Below are 20,268 nucleotides of genomic sequence, written 5' to 3' on the forward strand. Positions count from 1 at the left end.
CCAGACTACCACTGTTGTGTTACTCTCAGAGAACTTCCTGGCTGGTGTTAGTTCACCATTCCCTACATATTCATCCACTGGACTAAAAGTTTCTTGTGTAAAGTGAGGCAACTGAAAATAGTAAATGTTGAGAATCAGGATTATCAATAAGTCTACCGTAAACACCTTATTATATAATACTGTTGCATGTAATTGATATTCACCATTCATTGTATTCTTTTTAAAAATAAGTTTATTTACTTTAAATTCCAATAGTAATCCCCTTCCCTTCTCTGCCCATGACTACCCTCCATTCCTATTGCCCCTATCCCCTTTCCCCTTCAGAAAAGGGAGGTCATTTCCATTGAGCTAGTTTTACAGTTCTGTTGCATCTCAGTGGACCAAAGTACACAACGGCCTTTCCACCTTGCTTATACTCAAAGAATTCCTCTCCAATAAGAATACTTTTATGTTGATGATGACTCTGGATTTGTGCAAGTCCTCACCATTTTAACACATTCATAAGTTTTTCCTCTATTATGAATCCTTTCATGATGATGAACATTATACAAATGTGGAATGGTTTCACCATGTTAAAAACACTCACAGGCTTTCTCTCCATTAGGATTTCTTTCATGAGTGTGGAGATTATTCTGAAGTCCAAAAGATTTTTCACATTGGTTACAGTCAGACATCTTTCCAGTATGTGTTATTTTATGTATTAGATGTTATGTGCAAAGGCTTTGCCACATAGTTATATTCCTATGGTTTCCCTCCAGAATGTATTGTTGTCTTAGGAGATGATTGTTACATGCAAAGGATTTATCACGCTAATTACCCTCACAAGGCTTCTCTCCACTGTGTGTCTTCTCCTGTTTTCGGAGACTACTCTGCTGTGCAAAGGCTTTATCCCATTGGGTATATTCATAAGGTTTCTTTCCAGTATGTGTTCTTTTATGTCTTATGAGATTACTGTTTTGTGCAAAGGCTTTACCACACTCGTTACATTCATAAGGTTTCTCTCCAGTGTGTGTTCTTTTATGGCTTAACAGAGTACTGTTTTGTGCAAAGGCTTTGCCACACTCATTACATTCATAAGGTTTCTCTCCAGTGTGTGTTCTTTTATGGCTTATGAGATGACTGTTTTGTGCAAAGGCTTTACCACACTCATTACATTCATAAGGTTTCTCTCCAGTGTGTGTTCTTTTATGGCTTAAGAGAGTACTGTTTTCTGCAAAGGCTTTACCACACTCATTACATTCATAAGGTTTCTCTCCAGTATGTGTTCTTTTATGGCTTAAGAGAGTACTGTTTTGTGCAAAGGCTTTACCACACTGGTTACATTCATAAGATTTTTCTCCAGTATGTGTTCTTTTATGCCGTATGAGCTGACTGCTTTTTGCAAAGGCTTTACCACATTGATTACATTTGTAAGGCTTCTCTCCAGTGTGTGTTCTTTTATGCCATAGGAGAACAGTGATACAGGGGAAGGCTTTACCACATAGAGTGCATTTAAAGGGTTTCTCTCCAGTATGACTGCTTTCATGCCTGCAAAGAAAATTGGCACATGTGAAAGATTTACCACAGTCATTTCATTACACTAATAAATATATTTATCTATATGAATTAATTTCATAATTTGGTCCAATTGTAAAGAAGAATCAAATTTTAAAGTTTTATCACTTTATTCACATTCACAGTATTCCCCTTCATTATGGGTATTTTTTAAGATCCCTGTGATGGTAAGAGCATTTGTTATGTGGATCACTTTTGTAGCATCATTTTTCTATTTCTATAAGAGGTTTTCTCCTATATATGAAGAGTATTATAAGAACTCAGAGTTTTACCACAGCAATCCCATTCACAAATTTTTGTACTGTATGAATGATACTTCATTTACAAAGTGAGCCTAGACAAGCAGAATTTCCAAATTCTTAGTATTCATGGGTATTTTCAGCAATATGAGTTTGCTGATGAATTCTCAGTGAAGTTGCAAACCAATTAACAGTAACCATTTATCACATTCAGAAAATTTACTCACAGTGGGGACTACTACCAAATCAATTGTTCTTGCAGAAAGACAGGGACACTGCTTCTTTCAATAACCCTATGTTCATGTGTCTTAGAAACATTTTGACATATGATATACCAGTTTAATTTACAAAAATAATAAAGATTCCCACATTGAATTAACATAGTTTGTTTTTGTTCATCATAGACATGTCATATAGGGATTAAGGTTTCTCCACAACAATATTCTTGATTCTCATAAGCTGCTCCTTTCACTAAACTTTACAATGTTACTGCACGAAAATTAGTAACACTGGTTCTACTATGTAATTTTTGCTTATTAGAAGGTTTTGAACACATACTGATCACCAATTCAGTGTGTACACCTCTTACAATATCTGAGTAGATAGAATGAGACTAAACAGATTGACAGTTTAAGTCAGTAGCTGTAATGTCCATATGATTCAAATGGTATTTTTGTTACAATATTATTTTATTTTCTTCTATCTTAGGGGAGTGCCTTGTAAACACAAATCAGATACCTGACATTGAAAAACATGGAATTATGAAATTTTAATGATCATCAGTACACTTAAAGCAGTGCTGTTTTTACACTGTTGCTTTTCTTTAAAACTTCCAGGACACAGCCATGTGTGCTGGTACATGCCTTCAATTCCAGCACTTGTGGAGGCAGAAGCAGGCAGATCTGTGTGATTTTGAGGTCAGCCTGGTCTAACAAGCAAGTCTAAGAAAGTCACAGATACCCAGAAAAAAATCTATTTCAAAAACAGAAAATAAAAAGCAGCCAATAAACAAACAAACAAACAAAAAACACCAGACTTCCAGGACACATTAAAATTTAAGATTTATATCTGTATCAACATTCACATAAAGTTACCTTTTATTACTTGTAGAACTTTGAAAATGTTCTTCAATATTATGGTCATCCCAATTGTAGCCTAAAATATAGCACCAGAAAATACATATTATTGGAAATATCATGTTATTATTAAGGCAAAACTTAAATCACTATCTTCTGTGACCCTTAGAACCATGCCTGATTTATTTACCTCATTCCTCCTCATTCTCAATTGGAATTACAGAAGAGGATCAATAACAAAGTAAAAGTTGTCTCTTTATTTTAAAAGTGAAAGAAAAATTGCAGTCTTACCTATAGCAGTGAGGTTTTCACAGGTCTCTAGCATCACATCTTTGTAGAGTTGCTTATGGGAAGGTTCCAGCAAGGCCCACTCTTCTTGGCTGAATTTCACATGCACATCATTGAAGGTCACCGAATTCTAAAATATGCCATGCATTTGTACAACAGAAAGAGTGGCAACAATATAAATTTATATTTCATTGGCAATATAATCATATAATTCTAGTGCTTCTTCAATTTATTTTCTGACACAGAAGTGCGAATGTTATACAGTTGGGTGCTGTGTTTGATGTGAAGTAGGGGAGATGAAAAAGCCTAAAGGTTAGATTGAAAAAAAAAAAAAAACCAAAGGCATGCTTCAAAAACCTGTGTTTCATCAGTTTGTAAGACATGAATATAAAGTAGCCATTAGTTGGGTTCTTGAGCAATCTATGAATCATCTTCATTTACTTGGGTGAGTAGGTCAGGACCCTGTCATGAGACAGGTGGAAGGACAAAACACAGTCATGATATTTTATATAGCAACAAATGAGATGTGTTGATCAGGGGACACTGAACAGATGGGTAACATCAGTCAAAAGACAACATGGTACTGAATATTATGTTTTGACCAGGGCTCAGGGATGTGGCATATCAGTATGTGAAGAGGGGGGCTCATATATTTGTGGAAGGGAAAGTGGACTACAGTGAATACATGGATAAAAATAATGTGAGTGGCAAGCAACAAAAATCATAGCCAATAACACCATATTTCTGAGTGACCAGACAAAAGAAAAGGAATAGAACACATGATTATTCTTTGATCATTGTTTTGTATATCCTCCTTACTAAATAATGTAGTCTATAGATTAAAAATAAAGATTAAAACTTTTCTATTAAAAAGAAGTTTTAATGTTATCACTAAGTCATTTTAGAAAAAAACGGAATAACTAGTTTTAACTGTATCATATCTGAACTTTTTGAAGAGGATATAGCTTTGGAATAGACATGGCAATTAATGTGGACAAAGACAAACAGAGGGAAGAGTGTGAAATAGAGAGACAGAGACATAGAGACAGATACACACACACAGAGAAATTAACAGATGAACAATACTAAGTACACATCAGAGAAATTTATTAACAGTTACTAACTACAAAAAAATGGTGGACAACCTGGGTGTATTCTGTCATGCCTTCAATTTCATCACTCAGGAGGCAGACGCAGGTATATCTTATTGAACTGGATGTCAGCATTATCTATTCAAAGAGTTCTAGGACAGCCAGACCTATATAGTAAGACAGAGCCTCCTCTAAAAGTCAATCAAACAAAATATTGAAAGAACTCAGAGGTCTTTACTGAAGCTTCTACAAGGAATTATACATTCACTCCTGTTATATATTTATTCTCCAGAAATCTGCACTGCCCCAGATTAAACTGTAACTTCAATGATATCTTACTAAAAGGGAATGCATGTTTAAACAGCTAAAAATAGAAAGATGAAAATATTAACAATGTAAATGCTGATCATAAATAAGCAACATAAAACAGGACAGATGGCTCAGCAGTGAGGAGTTCTAGCTGCTCTTTCAAATAATTGGGCTCAATTATCAGTGATTACCTGGGACCCACTACTATCAATTGCTATAAGTTCATGAGTTCTGAAGACATCTTGAGACTACTGTGAGGATTAGGCACACAAAGAGGTGCATATTCATGCATACAATCAAAATACTCATATTCAGTAAAAACTAAAAATAGATCCCAGATGATTGGGCTGATTGCATACTGTGTCTGATAAGCTGGGTAGCAGAGACTGCATGGAGTCCAATAGTTGGATCTGTGGGTCCCAACTGACTGTGTTTCAAATGTAAGAAGAAAACCAATGATGAGGAAAACAATCGGGTCCAACCTCAGAGCACCCAGCTAATCTCTGCGAAAGTTCCTGGGATGTTGCAGCAGGAATAAGGTTTTCAAGCAAATGGACCCAAGAAGCAAGCAGGAGTAGATATTCTAATATCTAATAAAATAGACTTTCAACCAAAATTATTTTAAAGGGATGAGGAAGGGGGGAATCCAAGATGGCAGTGCCAGGAGGACATTGGGTCTGAGGAGTAGGACAGCAATGTTGGTACAGAAACTAAAAGACTGAACTCTGGGCCCTAAAACAACAAAGATCTTTTTTCCCAGGTGAGAAGAAACTCCACGGTGTCAGGTCCACTCTCAGGTCACTCAGCGACAACTTGGAAGATATCCTGGGTCGCAGGATACACCTTTGTGTCCTGATAACCTTTCCAGACTAAATTATGTTCTCCAGGGCACCAGAGACTGGGAGCCCCAGTCTAGAAAAGAAACAGGGAAGAAGAAAGCAGGACTTACCTCAGGTCACCCAGTCTATCCCTGGAAAGGTCCTGCAGACCAGTGGGTGCACAGCTGTCAGGCCTGAGTGTGCCTCCAGCTGCTAGCCCTGCATGCCTTACTCTCCATCACAGAACTTTGTGCCCCAGGACACTAGAGGCTGGGTTTCCCTGTCTGGAGAAAACCCCACAGGCAGGGAAACAGCAGGTCCCAGATTAGAGAACTCAGCCAACTCCCCACACACACACTACATCTACCATACACAGGAACATTCTTGGAAAAGTTCTCAGATTCTTTCCCAGTCACCAGCTTGGAGCCATCATTGGCAAGTGCCTACGCATTCTACACACTACGTCAAACACCACAGACTGAGTCTTCCTATTGAAAGAAAACCCAAAGGTGGGGGAAATATCTGGCCCTACCTCAGGACACCTAGCTCCAGAAAAGTTTCTGGTTATCCACAGGCTCCTACTCTAGCCTCCTGCTGTACACATGAGAGTGGTGCTCACCTGCTACACTGATTACCACTTGGGTACTGGGGCACAGAGCTCCAAACTGAGACCTACAGAAGCCTGGGTTTCTGGAGATCAACCCCCAGATACTGCTCCAAGGAACAACCAGTTATCCCTAACTAAACTGACCAAGCCACAGGGCACTCAGGTTACAGCAGCAGGTCACTACATTTACAGCAAGAAACCCAGTAGCAGGGCAGCTGTCTCCAGAACTTCTCTGGGTGAGAGGATAGCCCCTTTTACTAACAAAGGCAACAATTACTACTCAGGTATGTACGCCTGAGATGAGCTGTGGCAATTCCTGAAAAACACCTGCCATTCAGTGACCATACCTAAAAAATGGAGGAGAGCTCCTTTGGGAAAAATCATCTTCCTGCCAAGGGGATTCGACCCACCACAGGATTCCAGGAAGTACCAGAAACTAACATCCAACACCTAGGATATCCCAATGGGTAGAGGCCAGTATAAAAGCTCAACCAACAAAAGACAAAGCAATATGGCATGTCCAGAACCTAGTTATTCAGGAGCAAGCAGCCTGGATACACCAGCATAAAGACAATTTCAGGCCAATCTCTCTTATGAGCATTGATGAAAAAGTACTCAACAAAATACTTTGAAAACCCAATACAAAAACACATCAAAGGTATCATCCACTACAACCAAGTAGGCTTCAGGCCAGGTATGCAGGGGTGGTTCAATATGCAAAAATCTATCGATATGATCCACCATATTAACAAACTGAAAGAAAAATAAACACATGATAATCTCCTTAGATGCTGAAAAAGCATTTGAAAAAATCCAGCATCCATTCATTTTTAAAGTATTGGAGAGATCAGGGATACAGGGCATATACCTAAACATAGTAAAGGCAATATACAGAAACATATAGCCAACATCAAACTGAATGGAGAGAAACTTAAAGCAATCCCACTGAATTCAAGGACAAGGCAAGGCTGCCCCCTCTCTCCATATCTCTTCAACATAGTTCTCGAAGTCCTTGCTAGAGTAATAAGACAATTAAAGAAGATTAAGGGGATACAAATGGGAAAAGAAGAAGTCAAAGTATCACTATTTGTAGATGATATGATAGTATACCTGAGTGACCCCCAAAATTCTACCAGGGAACCCCTAAGGCTGACAAATACTTTCAGCAATGTGGCTGGATACAAAATCAACTCAAAAAATCAGTAGCCCTTTTGTATACAAATGACAAAAGTGCTGAGAAAGAACTTAGGTAAACAACACCCTTCACAATAGTCAAAAAGGACATAAAGTACCTTGGTGTGACCCTAACCAAGCAAGTCAAAGACTTGTATGAAAAAATTTCAAGTCTCTAAAGAAAGAAATAGAAGAAGATATCAGAAGATGGAAAGATCTCTCATGCTCATGGCTTGGCAGGATAAACATAGTAAAAATGGTCCTCTTACCAAATGCAATCTACAGATTTAATGTAATTCCCATCAAATTACCAACACAAATCTTTACAGACCTTGAAAGAAAAATTCCCAACTTCATATGGAATAACAAGAAACCCAGAATTGCTAAAACAATCTTCCGTAATAAAAGATCTTCTGGCAGTATCTCCATTCCTGATCTCAAGGTGTACTATAGAGCAACAGTAATAAGAACTGCATGGTACTTGCATAGACACCAACTAGTGGATCTATGGAATTGGATAGAAGTCCCAGAAATACACCCACACAGTATGGACTACTGATTTTTGGCAAAGATGCCAAAACCATACAATGGAAAAAAAAGATAGCATCTTCAACAAAAGGTGCTGGTCTAACTGGATGTCTACATGTAGGAAAATGCAAATAGATCCATATTTATCACTCTGCACAAAACTAAAGTTCAGGTGGATCAAAGACCTTAGTATAAAACCAGACATACTAACCCTGTTAGAAGAAAAAGTGAGGAAGAGCCTTGAACTCATTGTAACAAGGGACAACTTCCTGAACAGAACTTCAACAGTACAGGCTCTAAGAGCAATAATCAATAAATGGGACCTCATGAAACTGAAAAACTTCTATAAGTCAAAGGAAACTGTTATCAAAATAAAATGACTGCTTGCAGATTGGGAAAGGATCTTCACCAACCCTATATCTGACAGAAGGTTAATATCCAGTATTTATAAAAATTTCAAGAAGTTAAACACCAACAAATCAAGTAACCCAAATTAAAAAATTGGGTACAGAGCTAAACAGAGAATTCTCAATAGAGGAATATAGAATGGCAGAGAAACACTGAAAGAAATGTTCAACATTCTTAGTCATCAGGGAAATGCAAATCAAAACCACCCTGAGATTTCACCTTACACCCATCAAAATGACTAAGACAAATAACTCAAGTGACAACTCATGCTGGATAGGATTTGGAGAAAGGGGAACCCTCCTTCATTGCTGGTGGGAATGTAAACTTATACAACTTTACAAATCAACCTGACACTTTCTCAGACAATTAGGAATAGCACCTCCTCAAGATCCAGCTATACCACTTCTAAGCATATATCCAAAAGGCCCTCAAGTATACAACAAGGACATCTGCTCAACTATGTTTGTAATAGCTTTATTTGTAATAGCCAGAAGCTGGAAATGGCACAGATGGCCCTCAGTTGAGGAATGGATACAGAAATTGTGGTATATCTATACGATGGAATATTACTCAGCAATGAAAAACAAGGAAAACATGAAATTTGCAGGTAAATGGTGGGAAGTGGAAAAGATCATCCTGAGTGAAGTATCCCAGAAGCAGAAAGACTTACAGGGTATATACTCACTCATAAGTGGATATAGGATATAAAATATAGGATAAAAATACTAAAATCTGTACACCTAAGAAAGTTAATCAGGAAGGAGTATGCTGGCTAAGATGCTCAAATCCCATGCAGAAAGGCAAAGAGGATGGACATCAGATGAGGGAGAATACAGGGACAGGACAGGAGCCTACCACAGAGGGCATTGGAAAGGCTCTACCCTGCAGAGTGTCAAGGCAGATGCTGAGACTCATAGCCAAACTTTGGGCAGAGTGCAGGGAATCTTATGGAAGAACTGGGAGATAGTAAACCTGGAGAGGACAGCAAGGACACAAGGACAGTAACAGTTCCAAAAATTCTGGGCACAGGGGTCTTTTTTCAAACTGATATGCCAGCCAAGGACCACTCATGGAGATGGCCTGAAACCCCTGCACAAAAAGGTAGCCTATGGCAGTTCAGTATCCAAGTGTGCTTCATAGTAATGGGGACAGAAACTGTCTCTGACGGGAACTCATTGGCCTGCTCTTTGATCACCTCCCATTGAGGGGGGATCAGCCTTGCCAGGCCACAGAAGAAGACAATGCAGCCACTCCTAATGAGACCTGATAGACTAGGATCAGAGTGAAGGGGAGGAGGACCTCCCTTATCAGTGGACTGGGGAAGGGACAGAGATGGGAAAGATGGAGGGTGGGAATGGGAGGGGAGGAAGGAGGAAGGTACAGGGAGGATACAAAGTGAATAAACTATTATTAATAAAAATTTAAAAAGAACACAATAAAATGTTGAAAGATTTTTTAAAAACTATGCGGTTACACACAGTTTCAAACTATGAAAATATTGCCTGATATCAGTTATTGCTCTTAAATAAAAATAAATAAATAAATAAAATAAATAAATAAAAATGAGGAAGAATACTTCATACTCAACAAAAGAAAATTCCACCAAGATGGCATCTGTATTCTGAGCAACAATGCCCCAAATACAAGGACACCCACATTTGTAAAAGAAACATTAACAAAACTTAAAGAACATATCAATCACCGTACATTAATAGTGGGAGAGGTCAATATGTCACTATCATCAAGGGACAGAGCAATGGAAAAGGACTTAAACTGAGAGATAATGACACAAATGAATGCCATGAATCAAATGAACCTAACAGATATCTAGAGAATATTTTAACCCAAACAGAAAAGAATCTATCTTCTTTCAGCACCTCATGGACCCTTCTTCAAAACTGACCATACAGTAGGTCACAAACCAGGCCTCAACAGATACAGCATGATTGAAATAATATCTTGTATCCCATCAGACCATGATGGACCAAAGATGGACCACAACAATAACAAAAATAATAAAAAGACTACACACACATGGGAACTGAACAACTCCCTACTCAATGAAATCTAGGTCAGGGAAGAAATAAAGAAATAACTTCCTACAGTTCAATGAAAATGAATGCACATCATACCCAAACTCATGGGATTCAATTAAAGCAGTCCTAAGAGGACTTTTAATAGCACTAAAAGCTTCATAAGCTATTGGAGACATCCCATACAAGCAACTTAATGGCACACCTGAAAGCCCTAGAAAAAAAGTAGCAGACACACACAACTAGGAATAACCAAAGTCAGGGCTGAAATCAATAAATTAGAAACAAAGAATAATTCAAAGAATCAATGAAACCAAGTTCTTTGAGAAAATCAAAAACGTAGACAAACTCTTAGCCAAGCTAAGTAAATGGCAGAGAGACACTACCCAAAACAACAAAGTCTGAAAGGAAGACAGACATAACAGACACTGAGAAAATCCAAAGAAACTTTAACTCTTATGTCAAAATTCTATATGCCACAAAATTTGAAAATCTAAATGAAATATACAATTGTTCACCTACTACAGTTGAATCAAGATCAGGTAAAGATATCAAATAGTAGCCCCCTCCCTCATCTCCTCCCAGCCCTATCCACCCTCCTTCTCCTCCTTCTATGCCCTTTCCCTAGTCTCTTAATAGGGGAGCAACTCCTCCACTTCTGCCTGACCCTAGCTTATTAGGTCTCATCAAGGATGGGTGCATCATCTTCCTCTGTGGCCTCACAAGGCTGCACCCCTCAGGAGTTGGTGATCAAAGACCTGAGTTCATGACGGAGAATAAATTACAGAAAAAAATTTTAAATTAAATGTGAATTAAATAAACACAAAGTTTAAAATACAAAACAGGTAAGAAGAACGTCACACACCTGCAATTCAATGACTCAGAAAGCTCAGGCAGTGTTAGTGTCATGAATATATGTCAACCTAAGAAATTAAATATACTCTCTGCCAAATTTTAACTGCCAGATGTGGATGAAGATCAGCACAATAACCTCCGCTTACATATGCAAAACAAAACAAAATAAAAACCCAGGATCAGCAGCCAATGATGATGATGTTTATGTCAGGCATGTTGGCCTAAATTTAAACACAACACTTGAGTGGAGCTAAACCTGTAAGTTCAAAACCTGCTTGGTCTACATACCAACTTTCAGGACAACCAGGGCTACACAGAAACTTTTTCTTCAATGTCAAAAACAGAAACATCATCTTCTCTGGAAGCTTTTTTGATTCAAGCAAATAAGTTCTGACCAAATTTCCTATAGGCTTGTTGTCATCCCATGATGAAAATGTAGTCTAACTTCAATGATCCTAAAATTCTGTAATAGCTCATACACTGTTCAAATATTCGATGTTTCTTCTGACACACAATAAAATCTCTTGGCTGCCACATCTTGTAACATCAGAAACAAAGCACATCATTCCAACTTACATGCACAGAATGCCCCTTCCCATTCCAGTAAAGAGGAATGTATACATAGTGTGGGAAGACTGGACCAAGGAAAGAAGATTAGCAAGGAAAACAACAAATTCTGTTGCTATTTTTAAAGGCTTAGATGGCCCTATCCCCACAACATCTCATACATCTCAGTTTGGTTACTTCCACTCACTACAGGAAGCACTCTATGGGAGGTATCTCATAACTTAGGCACCTCAACATCTTGTACTGTCAAGACACAACTCAGGCTTCACCCTCACTGCTTCATGCAATGAACCTTTACAGTATCTTTACTGGGGATCTAACTCTGCCAAACACAGATGGCTGTCACAGTGTTGAACTGAAAACACAAAGAAAGAATCTATTATCTTAAATTTTCCATCTTCCTTGTTTCCAGAATGTGCATAACATGAGTGAGCCTGTCAAGTTGGATTTTAAGTCAGGATGGACAAATTGGGATGGAGCGTGCCACACTTGGAACACATTTGGAGCAGGTTTTATATGAAGTTCTTTCCTGGTACTAGGAATCACTTAGCCTGCTCCATTGATTAACAGAAGAATTATCAGGAGGGAGTGTTAATTTAAGGACACCATCTTAGGTTTCAAATCCAGACCTAGGACCTTCTCTTTGATGATGATGATCTCCTTAAAAATTCCTGTCTCTGTTTCAGCATGTGACTGCCATCTGAAACTACCTAGTGATGCTTTTCTCTACAAACCAAAGACTACATTTATTTCTGCTCCACTTGTTTCTTTCTTTCACTGTAGTCCTGAACGTCTCAATAATAACCATTCAACAGATTCAATGTTCTTCCTAAGAAATCCAGCCCATGCTGGGGTTGCATGTGTGCTGGTTTGTAAGCCACCTAATACCATCAGCCTTCCATCATGGCCTCTGAGATTCATCATTTATCTGCATCTGGGCCTGCTCACTGGCCCACTAAGCCTAGGCCTCACCGGGTCTGTGTCTCACTAGGCCTATGTCTTGGTTGCAAGCCAACCAGGCATGGACTTTTACTTGAACCTCTGAGGTGAAAGTCCTCAGAGCAAGGCACAGCAGTGTATGCAAGAATGGTAACAGTTTGGTATTGCCATAGGATCTGGAATGACAGAATTTCTACAACCACTGGTGATTTCATTCTAAAAGAGCTAGCTACCTGTAACGGTCAATAGAAAAATCTTTCCACAACCCCACCTAGTGAACATGGGTTTTGCCCCAAAGGGTTCTAGCTGCCCCTGAGAGAAATCAAACCTCTGTTCTCCATCTGGAAGCTGAGCTCCAAGCCTCTGCTGAATGGAGAATGACAGAATGAAACACATTCTGGAAACGTGGAAATATAATCAATAAAGAAAGCAAAAACAAGCTGGCCATGGTGGTACATACCTGTGATCCCAGCACTTTGGTAGGTAGAGGCAGAGAGATCTCTGTGACTTGGAGGCAAGCATGGTCTACAAAGCAAGGCAAGGACAGTATATGCTACACAGAGAATTCTAGGCTCAAAAAAATAATTTTTAAATGCAGAAATTTAAGGAATCCTGGAAATGAAAAATTTAAAGACTACAGCAAAGAAATACAGAGGCAAGGTTCACACAGCAAACAGAGATCAATGAAATAAATTTATGCACTGAATACAAAATAGAAGAAATTGAAGACAGGTGTGTTTATACACTCCTTTAACACCAGAAGTCAGGGATGTAGAAACAGCTGGACTGTTGTGAGTTTGAGGCCATCCTGGTCTACAAAGTGATTCCAGGGCAGCAAAGGCTATAAAAAGCAATCCAGTCTGAAAATAAACAACAACAACAACAACAAACAGAAAAAAGATGGAATAGATACATGTGTCAAAGAAAATGTTAAATCCAAAAGTTCCCTATCAAAAAACATCCAGGAACTCTGAGACAATATGAAAAGACAAAACATGATGATAATCAGATTCGCAAAAGGAGGATGAGATCAAGGTTCTGGAAGATATTTTTAACAAAATCATACAAGAAAAATATCTTAACCTAAAGAATAAGATGTCCATCAAGGCAAGAAAAGCATACAAATATACAAAAGACACTGGAACAGAAAAGAAAGTCCTCTTACCGGAGAATAATCAAAACACTAAATATACAGAACAAAGAAAGAATATTAAAAGCTGTAACAGAAAAAAAATTAAACAGACCACACTAACCAATAAAACAGACAAACCAAAATAAATAAATAAATAAATAAATAAATAAATAAATAAATAAATAAATAACATAACATAAAATAAAATCCAACCAAGAAATAAATTAAGGCAGATCTATTGGAATTAATCCTGTATTATCAGTAAAGATACTAGAAATTGAAGGATATAGACAGTGTTCTTGTGACTCTAAAAAAACTAGAGAAGCCAAGAAAAATTACTATGCCCAGAACCTTTTAATCAGAAAGTGGAGAAAATAAGATGTTGCATGTTAAGGTCAAATTTAAACAATATGTATCTATAAATACAGCCCCACACAAATGCTAAAACCACCACCACCTCCACCACCAAAATACCAAGATTAACAATCACTGTTCATTGATATCACTTAATACTATTGACCCAAATTCATCAATAAAAAGACACAGGCTCACAAAATGGATGATAAAACAGAATCCACCCTTCCTCTAAACACATCAAACACAGCTTCATATCAAGATAGACATTATCTTAAGGTAAATGTTTGGAAAAGATATTCCAAATAAATGGACTAGAGTATCAAGCTTGTATAGCAATTTTAATATCTAATGAAACACCTTTCAAAAAACTAATCAAAAGATGGCAAAGGACATGATGTATTCAAAAAATCCACCAATATAACATTTCAATACTTAACATCTATGCCCCCAACCTAAGAACACCCAAGTTATAAAAGAAACCCTTCTGCAGCTTGCATCACATCCTAGCCCTCATAAACTGATAGGGGAAAACTTCAATATATCACTCTCACCAATGGACAGGTCCTCCTGACCAAACTGAACAGATAAATGCTCCAGCTAACTAACATCAAAAAACTAAATATACCTAAATGATGTTTATAGAACATCCTCCCAAACACAAAAGATTGTTCCCTCTTCTCAGCAACTCATATATTCTTCTCCAAAATTGATGATATACTTGAACAGTGGAAGTCTCAAAAGATATAAGAAACTTGCAATAACCTCCTGCATCCTATCAGACCACTAAGGTTTAAAGCAGCACATCACCAATAACAAAAAAAAATAGAAAGCTTACAAACTCATAGAAATTGAACAATTCTCTACTGAATAAAAAATGGATCAAAACTGAACTAAAGAAAGAAATTAAAGAATTTCTAGAAGTCAATGAAATGAATACACAGCATATCAAAACTCATAGCACACAATAGAAGTGTTGACCAGAAGACAGTTCATAGCACTAAGTACATTCAGAAAAAAAAATCAGAAAGATCTCTTAGTAGCAACTTAACAGCACACCTAAATACTCTAGAACAAAAAGAAGTAAATATAACTAAAAGTAGTACTGAACTGTGTCTTCACTGGTAAAACCAAATGTTTCCACAGGAAAAGAAAGGTGGATCCTATCAAAATTGATAATGATTAGATTTGAATAGTAGAGATCTCCTGAATAAACAGAGGTAAGTGTTCATCAGACAACGTGGTCATTCAGTCCAAACTAACTTAATAAAGACTAAAGTTTTCTTCTTAAATAAAAAAAGGATACTTTTGTTGTTTCATATTAAAAACAGTTAAGAGTTTTAAAATGTTTTAAGTAAATTCTAAGGTATAAACTTGTTTGAGTTGGAATAATTTGGAGTGAATATAACATATTTGAGCAGCATGGTGATAGGCCATGCATTTAATTCCAGCAGAGACAAGCAGTTCTCTATTACTTAGTTGTTTTCTAAATTCAGGTGTTACAATGACAGGGTGTTGGTGGTTCATAGCCTTAATCCCAGCATTTGGGAGGTACATGCCTTTTACATACCACCTGGGAGGCAGAGACAGGCACATGGGATTTACACTGATTCCACTTAAAAGCTACTTGTAAAAGACAGGCTGAAAATCAAAGTAAATGTCCTTTGTTATCTAGAAATAAATACAGTTGAAGGTATATTTGTAAACTTTCAAAGATTTTTTAAACTTAGATTGAGAGATTATACTTTTTCTATTTCCCAAAACCATTTTTTCCTATAAAAGATATAACTGCCTGAAAAGGAACTATCCTCACCCCAGAATTAGGTATGGGGCAGGGTTTTGATGTAATCTTTTCAGGAGAATAAAAACATCCAAATAAAGAATATGGAGTCCACTGGAAACATGGAATTTCTAAAGAAAAAGGACAGATCACCAAAAGATTATGCCCAAAGAAAAGGAGTAAACTGGCCAAGTGGTATCACCCACCTTCATGTTGTCTCCTCTGCCTTCTACAGACATAAGTGCAAATTGTCGTTATATGCTTGTTAAAGGACAACACAAAATCTCTATCTCATATCAGAAAAGCCACCTGGTAAGAAACAGAGGAAAACAGAAAAATAAGTGACAATTATATTGCCACTAATCTCATAATCTTCTGGCATGATGTGACTTCTATACTTAGCAAAAACTTCAACAGTCAAGAATGCACAGTATTTGTGAAAGAATGAGGGGATAAGAGAAAAAGCCAAAAGCATAAGCCTAAAATATAGCCAAGTTTACATGAAAAGGCCTAAAGAAACTCTAACATGAAAAAATGTGCACTGGATCAAAGATACCTTTGATTTTTTTTAATTTAATACAAATTAAATAAACACAGATTTCACAACTCCTACAAGACAAACTCAAAGTGACACCTAAACTGCTATATTTATGACCCTCCTTCTACTACTAATCTCCTTTCCAGAGAGTCCTTTTTCTCTGGAAGTCTCTTGGAAAATGGAGACGATAATAAAGATGGGTTATGGCTTGCAGTCCCTCATGTTCCCTTGTGGGTTCAAGCATAGCCCTGCCCTCACCAACACTCACACACAAAACAATGTTGGAGAATAATTTAATATCTGTTTCTTGCTGCTTGGATTATGTCACAAGATGTGGAATCTTCCCTTCCCACTTACCTAAATCCAGGCACACCTGACACTGACAAAATTTTGCATCTCAGAAAATCCATTTGAACCCAGGAATTGAATTTCCTTGAATCACACCATTGTGCCCGGTGGTAGTTGAAAGGTAAAAAATATTTTTTTAAAAAAGTAAGCAAGTATTGCTTAATGATGACCACCACCACTTTTTTTTTACTAGTTTCAAAACTATTTGTAAAATTTGTTACACAAAACCATGTGTGGAATATAACATGAGGTATTGAGATTTTCAGTTTTCCAATCTATCTATCTAATGCACAGCAAAAGCAATGCCTGGGTGTGCACACTAGATAGTGATACTATAAGCACCACAACATTCTACTGCCTATCCACAGGGTCCCCTCCTCCTTGGACAGTCAACACTCAAGAAGGGTCAGAGGACAAGGATCTCTGCTGAAGTCACCACATGGAGAACAACAGAAACAGAATTTGAACCACAGCCCATCTTGGTCAAAGCAGATCAGGCTGTCATAGCTCAAAAGACCTGCTCTGCCTGGCCTGGGAACAATGACCCCTCACTCACCATGGCATGGGCTCTGGTCTCATTCACAGCTCCCTACAGCTACATCAGAGGACAATCCCAGAACAAACTCATAAGCTACCTCCCACTGTTGCTCCTGACTGCTAGGCCCATGCAGACTCCCTCATTAGCTTGGACAATACAGCTGAGTCTCGGGAGAGTAATAACTCTTCTACCAGTGGATCAAAGATTAAATAATGCAGATATCAGAGGCATTCTAGCTTTGCCCCAACCCCTATGGGCACACAGAACCCTAGTGTTGTTATAAATTAAGAATGAAAAATGCCAATTGTTCAATTTTACCAAAACAAACCCAGGAGCCATATACTTGGGTGAAAACTTGCTAGTTCAGAAAGGCAGAGAAAGCACCCAGCTGACCATCCTACTCACCTCACCGCTAAGAGGGAACAGCCCCAAAAGCTCACCAGTTCAGATGACAGTTCAGGGGGGATAGGCCAAAACAAACAAAAAACAAACAAAAACACCCAAGGCCAAAGGCTTTCTAGCTCAAATCTCAAAAAGCCCAAAAGCTACCAAGCTAAAACTCCTTCTACTTTTACACTCTGTCATAAATACATTTCAGCTGAAAGTTCCTCTTACTCTTTAATCCATGTCAGCTGGTTTCTTGCTTTGCTTCTTGACCTAGGGTTAACATTATTAAATCCTGTGCACAGAGAGCTTTTGAATTAAAGGTATATTCTAGGGCTGACAGAACTACACCATAATCACCTGTTTATGATAAACAGAAAGTTCTTGGAATTAAGGTTTGTGTTAGGGCTCAACCACACCAAACAAAGCACAGGCTTTTACAGTTCACAGTCTAAGGGATCACACTGGGATCAAATATCCTGCAACACTCTCATCTTGGAAATGTTTTAAAATACAATCTTCCATTCTCCCAGGGCACCTGTTCATCTTCCAAGATACAGGTCATTTATGTTGCACATCCCATTACAAAATCAGTGTCCAGTGCAGTCATCTCTACCTCATAGTTGGGAAGTCCTTCAGCCAAACTTCAGTCAAAGCCAAACAGTAACAACCATTAAAGAAACAAATGGCCATGAATTTGAAAACAAGGAGTAGTTAATGGGAGCTAAATGAAAATGATAAATAAAACAAAAAGGATGTGGCAGTTCCTAAGTATGTTGGAGCAGAAAGTTTATTATAGATAGATGAGAGAACATACTCAGACACAGGAACATCTGGGACAGTCTAGAGTTGACATGACCATGTGAGATGAGAGGAGAGAGGAAAGTGGAGAGCCAGAACAAAAGGCCAGGAGGATAAATGATAAATGAAAAAGACCAGGTAACCAAAATGGTTGGAATACAGGAGGAAGGACAGCTGGGAGGAGGGCGGCTCAACTCCTGGGCTAGAGATCTGTGTTTGACACTCATACCTTGTAACAGATAAGGACTGAGGGATGCTGAGAGAACTTGACAACCACGTCTGCTTTGATTGTTAAGTAGCCACCTTAAGAATTCATCCCAGCATTTGAGACGTAAGAGTAAAGAGGAATGAGGAGGTTGAAATGATTTCATTAAAATCTCAAAAATTATTTTTAAAGGTTGAAAATGACTTTATAGTCCAATATTCTTCAGGGAATTCTAATATGTATTAGAGCACACCAAGTATTACTCACAACTTTTCTCTCAGGTTGTGCATTTTCAGATGGGGGGGGGAGGAAACATGCCTGTTAGTCATTACCACAGCAGTTTATCCAGAACTTCTGTGTTGTTTGCACTCGTGCAACTATAGAAATTTGCTTTCCAGAAACAAATTCAGCAACTAATCTATATTCTTGATTCCCTTTATGTATTACTCCCCCAAATGTACAGTTTTCACTTTTATTGACCATCTAAAATTGATTACCTGACTCATTGCCATCTTCCCTCCTCCCCCACCCTTTCTGTGTTGTGACTACACACTCTTCAAAGTAGGTCAGTGAACTCAATTCTTACACAGTTCCCTCTTTATTTGTAATTGCTCACCTCCAAAAATTCAGGGTGTTCAGTGGACACTCATTCACTGGTCTCTTTTACTTCACACTCACAAGTCAGGGCCCACCTAAAAAAACTGCAGGACTATGTTCTAGGCAGTGGGCAGTAGGGGCAGCATTCCATGTTCAAAGACAGTCTCAGTTACATAACATGTGAAAGGTAGATCTACAGGAGACATTACTTTAAACATAAATATCAAAGTACTAAAGAAAAAGGAATGAAATTCTTAATGACTAGGGATTATCAGAGAATATTAACTAATAAGAGACTAGAGCAGTGATGCATCAACAAAATAAAATTTAATCATACCAACAACTGACTTTTTAAAGATTTATTTATTTAGTATGTATACAGTGTTCTGCATGCATGTACACTTGCACACCAGAAGAGAGCACCAGATCTCATTATAGATGGTTGTGAGCCACCATGTGGTTGTTGGGATTTGAACTTGTGACCTCTGAAAGTCCAGCCAGTGCTCTTAATCTCTTAGTTGAAAAATACACATAGGTATACTGACTTTGAAAAACACAGGCCATTCTCTTGTACAGGGAAAGCCATTAATAAGATACTGTTTAAGGTTGTCCCTGTGTACCATATTAGCTGATGAGACCTGTAATCTGACAGACACAGCTTTAACCAATAGCCTGTGTCTCAAAGTTGAACTGACAGAACTGTGTTAATGAGGATTGTACATATGGGCATAGGACAGTCCCTTAAATCAAAATTCAATATTCACTGGATCAAGCTACCTGACCCAAACTGTACACCCACCAATCTGGTCTGTTTTCATTCTCATTCATGAATTAATAAATACACATTGGAAAACTACAAATTAAAAAAACTCATCCTGCCACATTCCTAGATAATCCTGGTGAGCAAACATGTATCCCCAGATCCTAATCTCTAACAGGCCTGGTTAGTATACTACTTATCTGTGGAGTATTTTACAGACAGTCTTCCTTCAGCTAAATTCTAACTGGGACCACTACTTTCTCAGCCATAGTAAATTCTTTTTATATCATCAGTTCTACTCTTCTATATCACAGCTTAATATTGGAGTGCTCTCTGACACAACTCC

General features: G+C 37.9%; 2 protein-coding genes across 2 annotated transcripts in view; both read right to left on the reverse strand.

The window, feature by feature from the left end:
• Window positions 1–971: 971 nt before the first annotated feature.
• LOC132651231 (zinc finger protein ZFP2-like) overlaps window positions 972–20,268 on the reverse strand; it is a gene marked incomplete at both ends in the record, with an annotated part of 242,736 nt that continues 223,439 nt past the window's right edge. The window contains one exon of the mRNA XM_060376480.1: window positions 972–1,429. Coding sequence (XP_060232463.1) covers window positions 972–1,429 — 458 coding nt within the window. The remainder of the gene's footprint in view (window positions 1,430–20,268) is intronic.
• LOC132651232 (vomeronasal type-2 receptor 26-like) overlaps window positions 15,958–20,268 on the reverse strand; it is a 41,889-nt gene continuing 37,578 nt past the window's right edge. The window contains exon 3 of the mRNA XM_060376481.1: window positions 15,958–16,060. Within this exon, the coding sequence (XP_060232464.1) occupies window positions 16,038–16,060 (23 nt within the window). The 3' untranslated portion in view covers window positions 15,958–16,037. The remainder of the gene's footprint in view (window positions 16,061–20,268) is intronic.

Source organism: Meriones unguiculatus, assembly GCF_030254825.1.
Source record: "Meriones unguiculatus strain TT.TT164.6M chromosome 13 unlocalized genomic scaffold, Bangor_MerUng_6.1 Chr13_unordered_Scaffold_41, whole genome shotgun sequence".
Lineage (NCBI taxonomy): Eukaryota > Metazoa > Chordata > Mammalia > Rodentia > Muridae > Meriones > Meriones unguiculatus.